At 45.0% G+C, this 16,246-nt stretch overlaps 2 protein-coding genes across 5 annotated transcripts in view; one reads left to right on the plus strand and one right to left on the minus strand.

Annotated features, from left to right (window-relative positions):
* The window catches only part of LOC115076010 (sialic acid-binding Ig-like lectin 9), a 123,693-nt gene that overhangs the window by 7,788 nt on the left and 99,659 nt on the right, over positions 1 to 16,246 (plus strand). The window contains exon 1 of one of the 3 annotated variants that reach the window (XM_029577058.1): positions 12,037 to 12,164. The exons of the other annotated variants lie outside the window; for them this stretch is intronic. The gene's annotated coding sequence lies outside the window, so the exon portion shown is untranslated. Of the gene's footprint in view, positions 1 to 12,036; positions 12,165 to 16,246 lie in introns of those variants that run through there. 3 annotated transcript variants of the gene reach the window in all.
* LOC115076011 lies at positions 7,133 to 11,889 on the minus strand. Of its 2 annotated transcripts, none has more exons than XR_003852670.1 (2): positions 8,175 to 10,655; positions 7,133 to 8,031 (listed from the first exon to the last, which is right to left on the minus strand). XR_003852670.1 is itself a non-coding variant. In XM_029577060.1 (2 exons), exons 1-2 carry the CDS (start codon positions 11,780 to 11,782, stop codon positions 7,949 to 7,951), a joined length of 435 nt encoding a protein of 144 aa, XP_029432920.1. In that variant the 5' UTR covers positions 11,783 to 11,889; the 3' UTR covers positions 7,133 to 7,948. The 2 variants fall into 2 exon arrangements, 1 of the variants encoding a protein (XP_029432920.1); XM_029577060.1 differs by lacking the exon at positions 8,175 to 10,655 and adding an exon at positions 11,431 to 11,889.

A 16,246-nucleotide genomic window follows, 5' to 3' on the forward strand; every position in this document is an offset into this window, starting at 1 on the left:
GTAGAATGTAATTCAGTCTTTAAATTCAAATTAGTAAGTGCATTCCCAAAGTTTGCTGTCAAATCCCACAATGCGTCCATCGCCACTACTACCGGCTTTGCAGGGATCTTAAATGGCTCACCAATTCCAGAAGAGCCAGGTTGGAGTATAGCTGTTCCTAACGCCAAGTTCAGCCTGGCTTCCTCGGTATGAATAGCAGAAGTTCCACTCTCCACTCCCATCGCTGCAGATTGCAGAGACGTCATCATAGGGTCGAAAATCTGCAGGGAAGCACTATCGGCTGCCACCTCCCCGTCGGGTCCCAGCGCAGCTCCATCTTCCGTGACCTCCACGGAAGTCGCCTCTCCTGCTCTTTGCGCCGGCAGTTGACGCAGCTCTGGGCTCCTCTATCGGTGACGTCGACACTCCCAAGTCGGCTCGCACATTAGGATCCTTGGTGCCTAGATTTGATGCTGGCGTGGACATAAACCTGATGATCTCCAGTTATACAGTAAGTGAAGGAGGCAGTTCGGAAGGGTACACCCGAACCTTTCCCTTGCGTTTCGTAGGCATTTCAGGTAACAAGACACTGTAGGAACAAAGTTCAGAGAGCAAACGCTCCCCAGCATCCAACTATGCTGTCATCTTTGACTCCTCCCCTGTAAAGGCTCTTGGAAGTGACTAAGAAATGCCAAACTAGTCTCATCGAAGTTCCACAAACCTCAACATCCTGTCTCAGACAGTGACCAATCTAGGTCACAAGTACCTGATAGAATCCCAAAACCTAGGTCCAATCCTTCTTGCTTATAACCAGGAATAAACAGTGGCTTTCCCAATTTTACATTGCTAATAGTGGTTTATGGACTTTTCTTCAAGGAACTTGTTCAAACGCTTTTTAAATGCAGCTAAGCTAACTGCGTTCTGGCAATAAATTCCACAGTTTGTGTGCTGAGGGAAAAAATACCTTCTCCAGTTTGTTTTATTAACTTCATGGGCGTGTCCCCTAGTCCTAGAAAGAGTAAATAACTGTTCCCTATTTACCCATTCCACCACACTCATGATTTTATAGACCTCTATCATATCTCCTCTCAGCTGTCTCTTCCAGGCTGAAGAACCTTAATCTGTTTAACCTTTCCTCATAAAGGAGCTTTTCTATTCCCTTTATCATTTTGGTCACCCTTGAGCTTGAACTGTAGGCAGAAATTGATAGGGAGCCAATGTAGTGATTTGAGAAGAAGGATTATATTTGTGTAGCGACGTTGGCAAGAGATAAGTCATGCAGCTGAATTTTGGATAGATTTTAGTGGAGAGAGAGATGGCTTACTGGGAAACCTGTGAGGAACAATTTGCAGTAGTCTAAGTGGGAGGTGGATAAGTGTTTTAGTAGCGTGTTCAGAAAGGGAAGGGATGGATTTTGGTGATGATGATATAGTGAAAGAAACACATTTTAGCAGTGTTTTAGACCTGTGTAGAGAAGGAGAAAAAGTTGAAGTCGACCTAAGGTTAAGGGCTGAAGTACTGAGAGGATGACAATGTTATCCACAGACATAGAGAAGGGGGGAAGAGGAGAAGTTTGTTCGGGAGGAAAGATGAACAATTCTGTCTTGGCCATGTTGAATTTAAGGTGGTGGTTGGACATCCAGGCACAATGTCAGTCAAGCAGGCTGAGATTTGGGACTGTATTCCTGATTACATTTCTGGTGTAGAAAGGTTAATCTTTGAATCATCAGCATAAAGATGGTATTGAAAGCCATGGGAGGAGATCAGAGCACCATTATAGAAAGAGGAGTGAAAAGAAGAAGGCCCAGGACAAAGTGGGATGGTGATAGAAAAGGATCCCACATAGGACACACTAAAAGTGCGATGGGAGATGTAAAAAGAGAACCAAGAAACGATGGAGTCCTGAAATCCAAGTGAGGGCAAAGCATCAAATAGTAGATGGTGATCAACAGTTTCAAAAGCAGCAGATAAGTCAAGGAGGATATGAATGAAGTAAAGGCCTTTGGCTTTAGCCATAAAAGGTTATTGAAGACTTTGGCAAGCTACAAGAGAGGGCAAAACACCATAGAGGACGAAAACCAGACAGGAGTGGATCAAAAATGGCTTGAGATGAAAAAAAGACAAGATCAAGAAAGTTGCTGCATTGGATCCCTGTCTGCTTCTGCATACAGTTCAAGCTTCTTTTACTTGCCTATAAATGCATTCACTCTGCAGTTCTGCATTACCTATCTTCTCTCTCCCTATACCCTTCCTTGTGAACTCCATCCGTCATGCAAGTTGCTTTTAGCTGTGCTGTTCTCCACCCCAACTCCTGGCTCCATGCGTTCAACCTTGCTGTGCCATATGCATGGAATAGACTTCCTGAGTCCATGAGTCTTGTTAACTCTCTGAGCCATATTCAAATCTAGTTTAAAAACTCACTTTTTAAAACTGCTTTTAAATCGTAAGTACTTCTTTATATTATACTTCTTTCAGATTATTGTTGGTCATGTATTTGTCTTGACTAGACTGTAAGTTCCTTGAGCAAGGACTGACTCTAATGTGTGTCTGTATAACGCTGCCTATGTCTAGTAGGACCTTAAAAAGTAGTAGTAGTAATAGTAGTAAGACAGTGGAAGTGAACAGCATGATGGAAAAAGGAGGGAGATGGAAGCAAGAAACCTGTGAGGGAGTCGGCTGGACCATTAGATGACCGAGGGGTTAAAGGGGCTCTTAGGAAAGATAAAGCCATTGCATAAAGACTAAATGAATTCTTTGCTTCTGTGTTTACTAATGAGGATGTTGGGGGGATACCAGTTCCGGAGATGGTTTTCAGGGGTGATGAGTCAGACGAACTGAACCAAATCACTGTGAACCTGGAAGATGTAGTAGGCCAGATTGACAAACTAAAGAGTAGCAAATCACCTGGACCAGATGGTATGCATCCTAGGGTACTGAAGGAACTAAAAAATGAAATTTCCGATCTATTAGTTAAAATTTGTAACCTATCATTAAAATCATCCATTGTACCTGAAGACTGGAGAGTGGCCAATGTAACCCCAAATATTTAAAAAAGGCTCCGGGGCGATCCGGGTAACTATAGACCAGTGAGCCTGACTTCAGTGCCAGGAAAAATAGTGGAAACTATTCTCAAGATCAAAATCGTAGAGCATATAGAAAGATATGGTTTAATGGAACACAGTCAACATGGATTTACCTAAGGGAAGTCTTGCCTCACAAATCTGCTTCATTTTTTTGAAGGGGTTAATAAACATGTGGATAAAGGTGAACCAGTAGATGTAGTGTATTTGGATTTTCAGAAGTCATTTGACAAAGTCCCTCATGAGAGGCTTCTAAGAAAACTAAAAAGTCATGGGATAGGAGGTGATATCCTTTTCTGGATTACAAACTGGTTAAAAGACAGGAAACAGAGAGTAGGATTAAATGGTCAATTTTCTCAGTGGAAAAGGGTATACAGTGGAGTGCCTCAGGGATCTGTACTTGGACCGGTGCTTTTCAATATATATATATAAATGATCTGGAAAGGAATACGACGAGTGAGGTTATCAAATTTGCGGATGATACAAAATTTTTCAGAGTGTATCACAAGCGGATTGTGATACATTACAGGAGGACCTTGCAAGACTGGAATATTGGGTATCCAAATGGCAGATGAAATTTAATGTGGACAAATGAAAGGTGTTGCATATAGGGAAAAATAACCCTTGCTGTAGTTACACGATGTTAGGTTCCCTATTAGGAGCTACCACCCAGGAAAAAGATCTAGGCATCATAGTGGATAATACTTTAAAATCGTCGGCTCAGTGTGCTGCAGCAGTCAAAAAAGCAAACAGAATGTTAGGAATTATTAGGAAGGGAATGGTTAATAAAACGGAAAATGTCATAATGCCTCTATATCACTCCATGGTGAGACCGCACCTTGAATACTATGTACAATTCTGGTCGCCGCATCTCAAAAAAGATATAGTTGCGATGGAGGAGGTACAGAGAAGGGCAACCAAAATGATAAAGGGGATGGAACAGCTCCCCTATGAGGAAAGACTAAAGAGGTTAGGATTGCTCAGCTTGGAGAAGAGACAGCTGAGGGAGGATATGATAGAGGTCTTTAAGATCATGAGAGGTCTTGAACGAGTAGATGTGACTCGGTTATTTACACTTTCGAATAATAGAAGGACTAGGGGGCATTCCATGAAGTTAGCAAGTAGCACATTCAAGACTAATCGGAGAAAATTCTTTTTCACTCAACGCACAATAAAGCTCTGGAATTTGTTGCCAGAGGATGTGGTAAGGGCTTAATGTATCTGGGTTCAAAAAAGGTTTGGATAAGTTCTTGGAGGAGAAGTCCATTAACGGCTATTAATCAATTTTACTTAGGGAATAGCCACTGCTATTAATTGCATTAGTAGCACTGGGATCTTCTTAGTGTTTGGATACTTGCCAGGTTCTTGTGGCCTGGATTGGCCTCTGTTGGAAACAGGATGCTGGGCTTGATGGACCCTTGGTCTGACCCAGCATGGCAATTTCTTATGTTCTTATGTTCTAATAGTTAGTAGGGCTGGTAAGGTCCAGTGAAATTTTTCTGAGGAGTGTTGTGATCACAGAATGTTGAAGGCTGTGGGGACAGTTGCAATGGAAAGTAATAGAGGATGTGGCAGATAGAATGGATGACTGCAGGGAAAATGGAGATGAGGAGCCATATGGGAATGGGGTCAAAAGAACCAGTTGTGAGTGGAGGAAGAGAGAAGATGGGCAGGTTTCTCCACTGTGACTTCAGAAAAGGTGGAGAGAGTGGCAGAGGAGGGGAGATAGAAGTGACATAGTTGAGAACATGAAACTAATTTTGTGAACCTTGTCACTGAAGTAGTCAGTCATAGTCTGGGCAGAATGAAGAGGAACAGGGGATGGGAGACAAAGCCTGAGGGAATTGAGTGTGGTAAGTAGATGGCCAGGATTGGAGGAAAGAGAGTTTGGCAGATAGATGGAGTAGTCATGTTTGGCAAGTGCAATAGTAGACAGGAAGGAGGTCAGCATGAATTTGAAATGTATGAAGTCTGTAAGGGCACAGAAGTTTAGCCAGAGACACTCTGAAGAGTGAGCAATCTGGGGGTGAGTCAAGGTTGAGGTTTGCTGCGCTTTACAGGACGGGTAAGGTGAAGGGCAAATAGGAGAATATAATGTCGGAAGAAGAAATTGCCTCATCAACTGACTCAGAAAACATAGTGGAAGGAAGGGAGATAAAAACAATAGTGGAGAGGATACAAGGGTCCACAGCTTAGAGATTCCTGAAGGTGCTGGTGGTGACTGGATGAGGCTGTGGGGGAGGTGGTTTAGTGTGAAAGTTGGAAAAAAACAAAAGACATGGCAAGCACATCAAGCTAAAGCTTGTTAGAAAGTATGCAACTACATATGAAACATGCTATCATAATTAGATGCTGCTCTGCTCAGTAACTTCTGAGAGGACAGACACATGCTGGACTCTGCCTCTTATAACATAAAGCTTTATTTTCCACAAGCAAATTGTCCAAAATAAATGGCTTACCTTCAGCCACATTCACATTCAGCATTCACTTTCATAACATGGGGAGGCAATACGTGCGCTCATCTGCAGTCCCTTCCCCAATAATGACACTAGACACAAGTAAAATGGTCTTTAAATAGGCCGCAGTTTATTCCTAACCCGAGCCCTTACAATTTACAACCATTAACCATAACAAAATTGGCCCCTCCCCTTTTCCTCCTTCCCCTTTACTTCACCACCTTGCCCCCAGTGGTGAAGATCCACCCCCGCCCCTTTTCTGCCTACTCCGCCTCAAACCAGCGAGAGTAAACTCTACCGGGAACTTTAGCCCCATAGTTCACGGTCATCCCGTCTAGCAGCCCCCCCAACTACACGAGGCTCACCCTCCCCCCAACACCAATGCCCAATCACATTCCAACATAACATGGGCTCGGGTTTTCAGCCACTAAACAAGCCGCCTAAATTGGCTTGTTCCCCCATTGCGGCCAACTACCATTTCCTGATCTCCTGCTCCAGCCCTTCCTGCAGGGAGTTATTGAACAAGTCCATGCCAACTTTGGACAAATGGACCCCGTCCCCGCAAAATAAACTGCCCATGACCAAGGATGCCGTACCCAGAATCCCTTTCCCACCCCATCCACTTTCCCATCTGCCTATTTAATATTTTAACCCCAGAGTGCCATATCACCTCCTCCTTATTCTTTAGTCTGACTATGACGTCTGACCACCCAATCCGAATTTTCAGCCAATGGATCATTATTTTATTTATTTATTTTATTTATTTATTAACTTTTATTTACCGACATTCGTGAAGCACATCATGCCGGTTTACAAAGAACTCAGATGGGAGATACAGTAAAACAAAATAGCAGTATAACAATATAACAATATAAAACAATATGATATAATATTACTAATCAAAAAGAACAAAAAACAAAATGAACAGATTAGAACAGTACAGAAATGAACCAAGGGAGCGGAGATTTAAAGGGGGGAGAAAGGGGAGGGAGAGGAGGGGGAGGGAAAGTGGGTGAGGGGTTAGGAAAAGGTGTGGGGAAGGGGGATGAGGAGGGGAAGGAGAGAGAAGCATAGTTAAAGGAATTAAGTGGGGAGAGAATACAATGGAATAGAGGGAGACTATGTACAGATGGCTTACGGAGGTATCACTTAACTAAGTAGAGTTACGGAAGAAACGAAACGTCGCAAAGGCGGTAAAACACTGGGAAAAGGTTTCTTCAAAGGGTATAAAGGGGGGGTGGAGGTGGAGAGGGGGGGGGAGGGGGAAAACCGAGGGATAGGGTGGCAGCCGGGTGAAGAGGAATAGAAGGGGTAACGGGGGAAGGAGGAGAAGGGATAAGTCAGGCGAACAGGGGGGAGAGAGTGGATGGTCGAGCCAGGAAGAACTGAGAGGGGGGGGGGGAGCAGGGGGTGTAGGGTCGAGCAGGGGGGAGCTGGAGGTGGTCGGAGGTTGGAGATGGGGGGGGGGGATATTACGTTTGGTTTGCGTCAGGGTATGCCTGACGGAAAAGCCATGTCTTGACACCTTTCTTGAAATTGTGAAAGGATGTCTCTTGGCGTAGGAGGGCGGGGAGGGAGTTCCATAGGGTGGGGCCAGCGACGGAGAAGGCTCTCCCTCTGGTGTTGGCTGAATGTGCTGTTTTGAGGGATGGGGTGTGGAGGGTGCCTGTGTGGGTTGTTCTTGTGGGGCGGTCCGAGGAGCGGTAACGAGGCATTTCATCAAGCCAAATGTGGTTGTTTATGTAGGGAGTTGTGAAGGATGGTGAGGGTTTTGTTTTGTGAGCGGAATGATATGGGCAGCCAATGTAGGTCCTTTAGTGTAGGGGTGATGTGGTCCCTTTTACGCGTACCGGTTATGATTCTAGCCATGGAATTTTGTAGAATCTGAAGGGGTTTGTTGGTAGAGGCCGAGAGTCCTAGTAGCAGGCAGTTGCAATAGTCTAGTTTCGTGAGCATGGTGGTCTGAACGACTGTGCGGAAATCGTGGGGGTGGAGGAGGGGTTTGAGTTTTTTTAGGATGTTGAGTTTATAGAAGCCTCCCTTTAGGAGAGCTTTGATGTGGGGTTTAAAACTTAGGTACTGATCTATAAAGACGCCCAGGTGTCTTACAAACTGGGTCTGAGAGCGGGCTGTGGTGGTATTTTGGGGAGTGTTCTGTCGCATGGGGAGAGTGAAACGTTCAGGCTGATTAGAGATGACGAGTAATTCTGTTTGGGACAGATCCTTTTTCATACACGTCAGTAATTCCTTACAGGACTTGGATCCAATGTCATTACCCCCCCAAGTGAATGAGCAAAAGATTGGGCATGCCCCACATGTCGAATCTCTCCCACAGGAAAGGCAAGAGGTCGTCCCAACCCATACCCCTCTTGCTGAACCAAGCCAGACGCCAACCCGCCCGATCAAGCTCCAGATGTTCCTCATACGGGCGTTTCAGCGCTCTTCTCTGCGCCCTGTGTACATAGGAATGGCCCACGATCCAGGCACATCCTTCGAAACGCCGTACCCAAAAAGCTCTGAAACACAAAACACAGTGTTAACAACAATTTTTTATTTTTTTTTTGCGTGCAAGACCATACCTTGACTTAATATCTTACGTAAGAACAAAATGCATTGGACTTCCAACGCCCAATGCTTTTTATCCCGACCTCCGACATACCTGCCTCTGCTGCAGATGTCGCCGCTCCAATTCTGAAGGAATGAGAACTGTAGAACCCGCGCGTCCCTGCCTTTCCTTCCAATAGCCAAACCTGAAACTCTGGCAAACTCTTGCACTGGTTCCCCGACCCAACCATAGTGCTGGAGGAAACCGGACACCACAGTGATGCCTTTGATATAGGCCATCCAAGTGGCTGGCGCCACCGAGCTCTAGATCAATGCCCACTCCTCGGCTTTCCCTGTCTTGCTGGGTATTATAGGAACTATATTGCCACGCATATTGCTCTTGTTACGCTCTTCCGGAACACCTTCCATTGCAACGAAACAAAACAGCATCCCATACATGGCCTCCCTATGCGCCCCCTACTTGATAAGATCTATGGACTGCAAGGCCTTTAACCCACTACCCCTCCCGGTACTCCTGTCCCTAGGTTCTAAACCCATCGCCAAGTACACCCTATCTCCTATAATGAACCCTGTGGACTCCTACCTTTCCTGTATATCCCCAGGTTTGGTAAGGGCTATGCCTCTGCTACCCTGCACCTCCCTCCCCTGCTACCAGCTAGGGGACTACATTAATACTGAATCTGAATATATTTAATGTATCAATTTATTTATTTATTTTAATTTTATTTTTCTGATTTAACATTACAGCAAGACAACATCTTACTAAAAGAAAATGGATATGCAAGATCAATACATAATAAGAAAATAATTTTCACTTTTATCAAATTACAGAACAGTTGCAGCTCCCCTTAAAGAAATGTAGACCTGAGGGCACAAAAATAATTGGAGACTTACTAGAACAAACTTCTTAAACATTAAGGCATTAATGTGACAAAAATAGGAGTTTTATTACTTTATGATCCTGACTCTAGGACTATTTAATGGGGGGTTATAACAGCCCTCCTAGCATTAAGGAAAGATTTTAATTGCTCCGGATAGAAGAAAATAAAGCATTCTGTTCAAGACTTAATTACGCACTTACAGGGATATTTTAACACAAATGAGAACCCCAAGGAGACTTCCTGAGCTCTTAATACTAAAAATTCTCGTCTCCTCTCTTCTGTTACCAGGGCAAAATCTTGATAATTACGAATCTGTATGCCCCTAAAGGGCACTTCCATATTCCTAAAATATCTTTTCATTATTTCACTAACATCCCTCTCAGTAATAAATGGTACCATTAACGTAGCACATTCATAGAATTCAGACGTGGAGTCTTCCAAAAATTTAGTACGATTCCCTTTATCTGCAACATTTTGAGAGATTTCTCGGTTTTTAGCAGAAACTGGTAAGTAAAAAAGCTTATTAACTGAAGGGATTTCTCCCTCCTGAAATTTCAAAACCTCCGAGAAATATTTTCTCAATGACACATAAGGAAGTTCATCCACAATCTTAGGGAAGTTTATAAATCTTAAGTTCAGGTGTCTCGAGTGGTTTTCCAAATGTTCCAGCTTGCGTGATACAGCGTTGAACTCTTTCACCATCTTGGCCATATATTCCTGATTCCTCACCAACTCTGCTTCCACCGTCTCCATTCGCGGCCTTATTTCTTCTATCTGTGCATCATGTGAGTCAATCTTCTGAGCAAAGACATCCATTTTATCATTAATTCCACCCAGAAGGTTCCCTAATGTAGTCACTAGGTCCCATATAGCATCTGGCGTGATTGTAGCTGGCTTTAACGGCATTTGGAAGCGGGAACGCTGGGAGAACTCATCCACTTCCAGCAGAGGTGAAATTCCAGCCAGCAAATTCCTCCCAGTTCCAGCAGCTGGTCTCTCCGATACTTCCTTCTCTCTCTCCCGGATCGGAGTTGACTCTGGGGGGGCCGAGGCCAATCCCTCTGCTCCTGTTGTTTCCTGCTCCTCCGAGGTCTGTATCGAAGTCACAGCTGCTCCTACTCTCTGGCTTCCTTCCGTTGGGTCTGCCTGAGCCACATCAGAGCTCAGTGACCCAGCTGCCTGAGAGAGGTCAGGGAGAGCTGCTATCGCGGGCTTTTGAGGATCCGGGGGGCTGAGCATAATTTCCCCCAGCGAAACCAGCGCCCCACCGCTAGTTCCTGCAGCGGGGGTTTCACCTCTGTTTCAATCTCCTTCACAGGTACGTAAGATATTATCAATCGCTGAGTCGTTAGCTCCGGGTCCGAAGGAAAGACACTGAGCTTTCCCTTCCTTTTCACAGGCATTATTTCAGAAATCTTAATTGCAGAAATCGGAGCTCAGCGTTCACGTAACCTGTTCACGCCACCATCTTGCCCCCGAGGATGATTTATTTTTTAAGCATTGAACTCTTCCCCAACTCACTGAAGGACAATACCCCCTGCTCCCAGCCCCTTTTTCTAAGTCAGGCACTTGGCCAGGCCGCTGCCTTTGGCCCCAGTTTGTACCTGTGCCTGGTTGCATTTGAGTACCGGATGTGCACCATTGCATGCTGAGCACGCGTGCCGGAACTTGCATTCCAGGAATAAGCGTGTGGCTTTGTTAAATCTCCAACAAATATCCGAAACCCCCCCTCCCCCACTGCCCCTCTCTGTCCTCCATTCCCTTTGATACTGGACGCTGAGCTGCAGAGGGCACAGTCAGTGCCTCCTCCCAAGCCAACCCCTGCTCCCGCCCCAGTGTATGCACCCGAACTAGGCTTGCCGCTCCCGGCACTCTTGTTGGTCATCTGTGTGAGCCATAGGTTGATATCTTGCGTACCCCATGACATTGACTTATTCCCTGCCATTTTGTCCCTGAACTTCTAATCATAATTGAGCCATGCCCAACCTTCGTAATCCTTAAAAGCTCCAATTATACTGTCACCATAGGCCAGGAGCACCCCATAAAGCCCTGGTTGATAATGCCCTACCACGCTTGCTAACCTAAGGAAACCACGCACCCAGTTGAGGATATTTTTGGATAACTTCGACTCTGTATTCTCGGTGTGTTTCCTCTTTTTTCCCTTCTTGCGCCCTTTTTTGCCTCCCTTCCTGCCCTCTAACAATCAGAAAATACTGACATATTTTCTTCTTCGTATTCTCTTCCTTAATTTCTTGGGTACCCCTTCCCATAGCTCTGTTAAGGATGCCAAAGCAGGGTGCCCCATGTCCTGGCTGGGTCCAAACCCACTATTGCTCTGTAACTGGCCAATATTACTGTTATCAGAAGAAGATGTTGAAGAAGGGCTGCTATCGGAACTGGAGCTATCCACCACCCTCTTTCGCTTAGCCATCCTCTTGCTATCCTTTTGAAGGGCTACCCCGTCTTTACCTTCTGCCGCTTTGGGCAAGCTGCCAGACACTGATTCCCCTGCGCTGCTGCCGTGGCACTCCGACCTTCTTCTCTCTTGGTTACTAATTCGCCCCGGTGTCTTCTCCCTCCAGGCCTCCTTCCTAGATGTGCTTGGAGACTTCTCCTCGTCCAAACCTGCCACAAAAAATGCACCAGCCACAGCATCCTTCCTCATACTGGCACCAGCCCTCCACCCGCTGTCTCTTGAGTTCATCTCTCCTACCTTATTACTATGATGGCAAATAATCTCCTCCCTGCCAACCCTCGCTGCATGTGCTGGAGCGCAAGCCCCTACTTCCCCTCCGCTGGAACCAGGTACCATGCCGCTCATCCTCCGAAACCTGGCCCTCCGCTGGGAGGAATGATCCCAATCTCTGCCTCCCCGCCTCCTCTCCTGTTATGGCACTCGCTCCCGCTATGATCACTAGGCATACGCCCGCACTCAGGTCTCATGTCCTCCTTATGCCCGTCTTTGGAGCAGGTCTCTCTGAAAACAACTCTATGGGGAAACCGACTCCTTCCTCGGACCGTCCTTACTCTGTCACATCGCTCTGCTGCCGGAGGCAGCTGCCCCCGTCAGCTGGCGCTGGCTGAGGTCCCCTTCAGCCCGCGTGGCCTCTCTCTAATGACTTCCTTCGTGTTCCGTCACCCGCTCCACCCTCTGCCCTTCTAACCCGTTGTTCTGGATGAGTTTCCGCAGGGACCGGATCATGGTGAGCACCCACTGGACAGCTACCTCCAGGTGCGGGGGAACCAGCAGGAGGCCTGGGATCAGGCCGCGGGGAAGGAGGGAATTTGCTGCCCAACGCGCTAAGGGACAAGTCCAGCGGGGGTGTCTGAGGACTTGGGCCCACCAGCTGACAGAAAATACCTCCCCTCATTGGGCCCCGCTTCTGGGCCGCTTTCCCCTGAACTCACTGCGACCAGGGGAGGCTGGCGAGTGCTGGGGGAGGGGCGAGAGCCACTCTGGGAAGTGGGCTCGGTGAATTGGGCAACTACTGGGGATCGCCGTCCATGTTTCAAGGACCAATCTCGGCGGGGCTCGCATTTGCCGCCATGGTCTCGCCCTCTCCTCATTCTCCTTGATGAGGAAGCTGCTGCTAAATTTGAAAAATCGGCGCGGCCACAACAGATCTAGCGCCCTGCCTCCGCTCTGCCTTGGTGATTCTGCAGGCAGCCCTGTCCTAAGTCACCTCATCTCCACCAATGACGTTCTTCCTTTTCAAACTTAGCTCCTAACCGCTAAAGCCCTTCCCCCAGCCCCTGCTTTCCCGCCCATGTTCTATGGCCCGTCTTCCCTCCCCCAGCCTGCTTGCTTCGCGCGCTTGTGTCCCATGTTATTATAGCAGTGCAGGACGCGCCCGCACCTCTACTCTTGTATTCTCATTCTTGTAGGAATCCCAGGGCCTCTCTGTTCCCAGCTGAGCCCAAACTCTTACTCCTGTTCTCTGGGGATCCACCCACCGTCTCTAGCTAACTACCTAATTATATCTATCTAATTATATCTATTAATTATATAATTATAATATATAAATATAAATAAAAATTATATAAATATAATTATCTAATTATATCTATCTAATTATATAACCCCACCTTCCCTCCACCCTTTATTCTTCACTCCCCCCTTAAATGCAATTCCACCCACCCCCTCACCCCTGCCCTACCCATTCCACTCCACCCTGTTCATTATCAACTTTCGTTTTCGAATTAATCAGGCAGAAGTTAACCACCTAAGACTCCTGTTAACAACTTCTCGTTAAGACTTCTGTACAATTAGGAATTAGGAATATTGCATAATACCATATATTCTAGACATTGTTTTTTTGGTCATCTATTTCTTCTTTTAAATGCTATTTAAAAAAGCTCAATCTAAAACGTTAAGATTTTTAGACATATAAGACTTTTGTTTTTTGTCATGTATATATTTCTTCTCTTATGTATATATTTTTTCTCTTATGTTTAACTGTTACTCAAAAAGTTCTTCAAAATGTTATTCAAAAAAGTTCCTCATTATATGTAATTGCCCCCAAGCAAGCTTATTCAACTGTTCTCTGTAAACCGATTTGATTTGCATATGATGTAAGAAGATCGGTATATAAAAACTATAAATAAATAAATAAATAAATAACTAACTAACTAACTAACTAACTAACTAACTACCTGCTCCAGCACGGATTAAGTAGGTTTCCAGAGACACTCCCTCACACGAGGAGAACATATGTCTTAACACTAAGGGGGTCATTTTCAAAGGAGTTACACATGTAAATGTGACATACTATCGTAGCAATTTTCAAAAGCTATTTACTCGAGTAAAGTGCACTTACTTGAGTAAATCCTATGGACAATTCAATGGCATATATTGTAGCAATTTTGAAAAGCCCACTTACTTGAGTAAAGTGTATTTACTCGAGCAAAAACCAGTTTTGCTCGAGTAAATGCTTTTTAAAATCTACCCCTAAGTGAACAGTTTTAATCATATGCTACTTAAAAGACTATCATCTTTGTTTTCAATGTTCTCATTTTCATGTAAAAAGCTGTAGCAGATGCAAACATAATGGCATATTAGAAGCAGCTGTGACAAACCCAAATATGCCTAGCTCTCAAATAGCAGAATAAAAGTTGTTTAGCTTTTATCCTAATGAAAAATGTGTTGGTGACACATTTAGTATGAAAGTTATCAGAGAGTGGAGGAGAGGGCTAGATCAAGAAAAAGGATCTGGGGTATGTTCTGGATTCAGACCATGCACACTGGCATTCAGCTCAGGGGCTTTGACCTGGGGAGGGCTAATCTTACTCTGGGGGTACGTGAAGGGCTTATCGTCTGCATGCACACAGGACTACCTCGGGGGCTTACCCAGTATAAACACACAATTACTGGAATTATACCTGGGGGCTTGAACCCAGAAGCGTATTCCCTGCACAGACAGCCATACACAAACTTTGATTCAGTACATCATGGTTCCAGGTACTTAGGAAAGTAAGTTTATTTGAGCAATAGGAGGATTGAACAAATAAAATCAGATCATACAGAAGTAGTAATGGTAGATAATAACAATTGCTACATATGTATTTATTTATTTACTTTTATATACCGATGTTTCATGAGAACATATCAAATCGGTTTACATAAGTTAACAAATATTCATTTACAAATATTTGCATTTCCAAAATGAAAAGAAGAAAATACAAAGTTTCATAATAGACTAATAACAGATAAAATAGTAAACTAATTAATCATAACATTTAAACAGGTAAAGAAGCAGAACAGTAAGAGCAGAGATAATACAGTCAACTAAATATTTATATTACAGGGGGTATATAATCATTAGCTAAAACTCTTGGAAGGCTTGTTTGAATAGCATTGTTTTTATGCCTTTTTTAAATATTTTAATGTCTGATTCCATCCTTAATTCCTGGGGCAGGGAGTTCCACAGTTGGGGCCCGGTGATGGAAATAGCCCTTTCTCTAACATTATTTAGATGAGCAATTTTAGGGGAAGGTGTGGGTAACATCCCTGTGCCTGCTGATCTTGTGATTCTTGATGGGATATGAAAATGTAATGATGATGTTAACCATTCTATCTTTTCATCGTAGAGGGTTTTATGAATTAGCGATAGGACTTTATGCTGCAACCTATATTTAACAGGCAACCAATGAAGTTCCTTTAATATTGGCGTAATATGATCAGATCGTCTAGTTCCAGCCAAAAGTCTGGCCGCTGAGTTCTGTAATAATTGTAAATGTCTTGAAACATTCGCTAGTAGGCCTAAAAAGATCAAATTGCAGTAATCTAATTTTGACAGAACAAGAGCTTGTAAAACTATTCTAAAATCTTTTGGATATAAAAGAGGCTTCAATCTTTGGAAAAAGCTTACTTGTTTCCAAAGGATCAGCCTGTGCTGTCTCCCTCTCTCTCTAGCTGTTATTTCTCCTTATACACTAAATGCTTGGGGAAAGCGCTTCGGCAAGCCGCCTTTTCCCAGCACCGGCCAATCGGGCGGCGCACCACCGCGCTACTCCCCCCACCCCCATCAGACGCTGTTAGTAATTTTGATTACCGGCTCAAAATGACTAACAGCGTCCGGTGTGGGGGGAGTGTTTTGCAAGAAAGACTATCAACATCTCAAGAGTGTTTTACTGGGCAACCACAATCAACTCTTCCAAAGGCCGTTTCCTCGGGCGTGGTGGTATATTAAAGGCTGTAAAAAACCCCAAAACATTTTAATAGTAAGAACTATTTTGATTACTAACAGCATCCGGTTGGGGGGGGGGGGAGTGTCATGGTGGCGTCGGGGAGCGAGGGTGCGCCGCCCGATTGGCTGGTGCTGAGCAAAGGGGGCTTGCCCAACACCGGCCAATTGGGGAGCGTTACCGGCGCATAGGACCTGCAGAATCGCTCCCCAAATCAGGCGGCGCAACACTTCTTCCCCCCCCCCCCCCACCGGACGCTGTTAGTAATTTTGATTACCGGCGCATAGGACCTGCAGAATCGCTCCCCGACTATATGCGCCAGCAAATACGGTAAGTCCTGTCCCGGCACTTCTGCCCATATCGGGAGATATGTGTGTAGCCAGGCCATTTTTAAAATGTGCTCTGCGCGTGCACAGCCCAGCCATGTGCATATCCCCCAGATTTTACATGCGCAGGCCATCGAAAAGTCGGGCTTTAATAGGCGGTATATAAAAGATTTTAAATAAATAGTCTGCCCAGCCATCCAATTAATTTAGCAGTATAATTCCTATCATTCCCTCAGTGATCCCCTATATTTATCCCATGCTTTCTTGAACTCAGA

Source organism: Rhinatrema bivittatum, chromosome 14 (genome assembly GCF_901001135.1).
Source record: "Rhinatrema bivittatum chromosome 14, aRhiBiv1.1, whole genome shotgun sequence".
NCBI lineage: Eukaryota > Metazoa > Chordata > Amphibia > Gymnophiona > Rhinatrematidae > Rhinatrema > Rhinatrema bivittatum.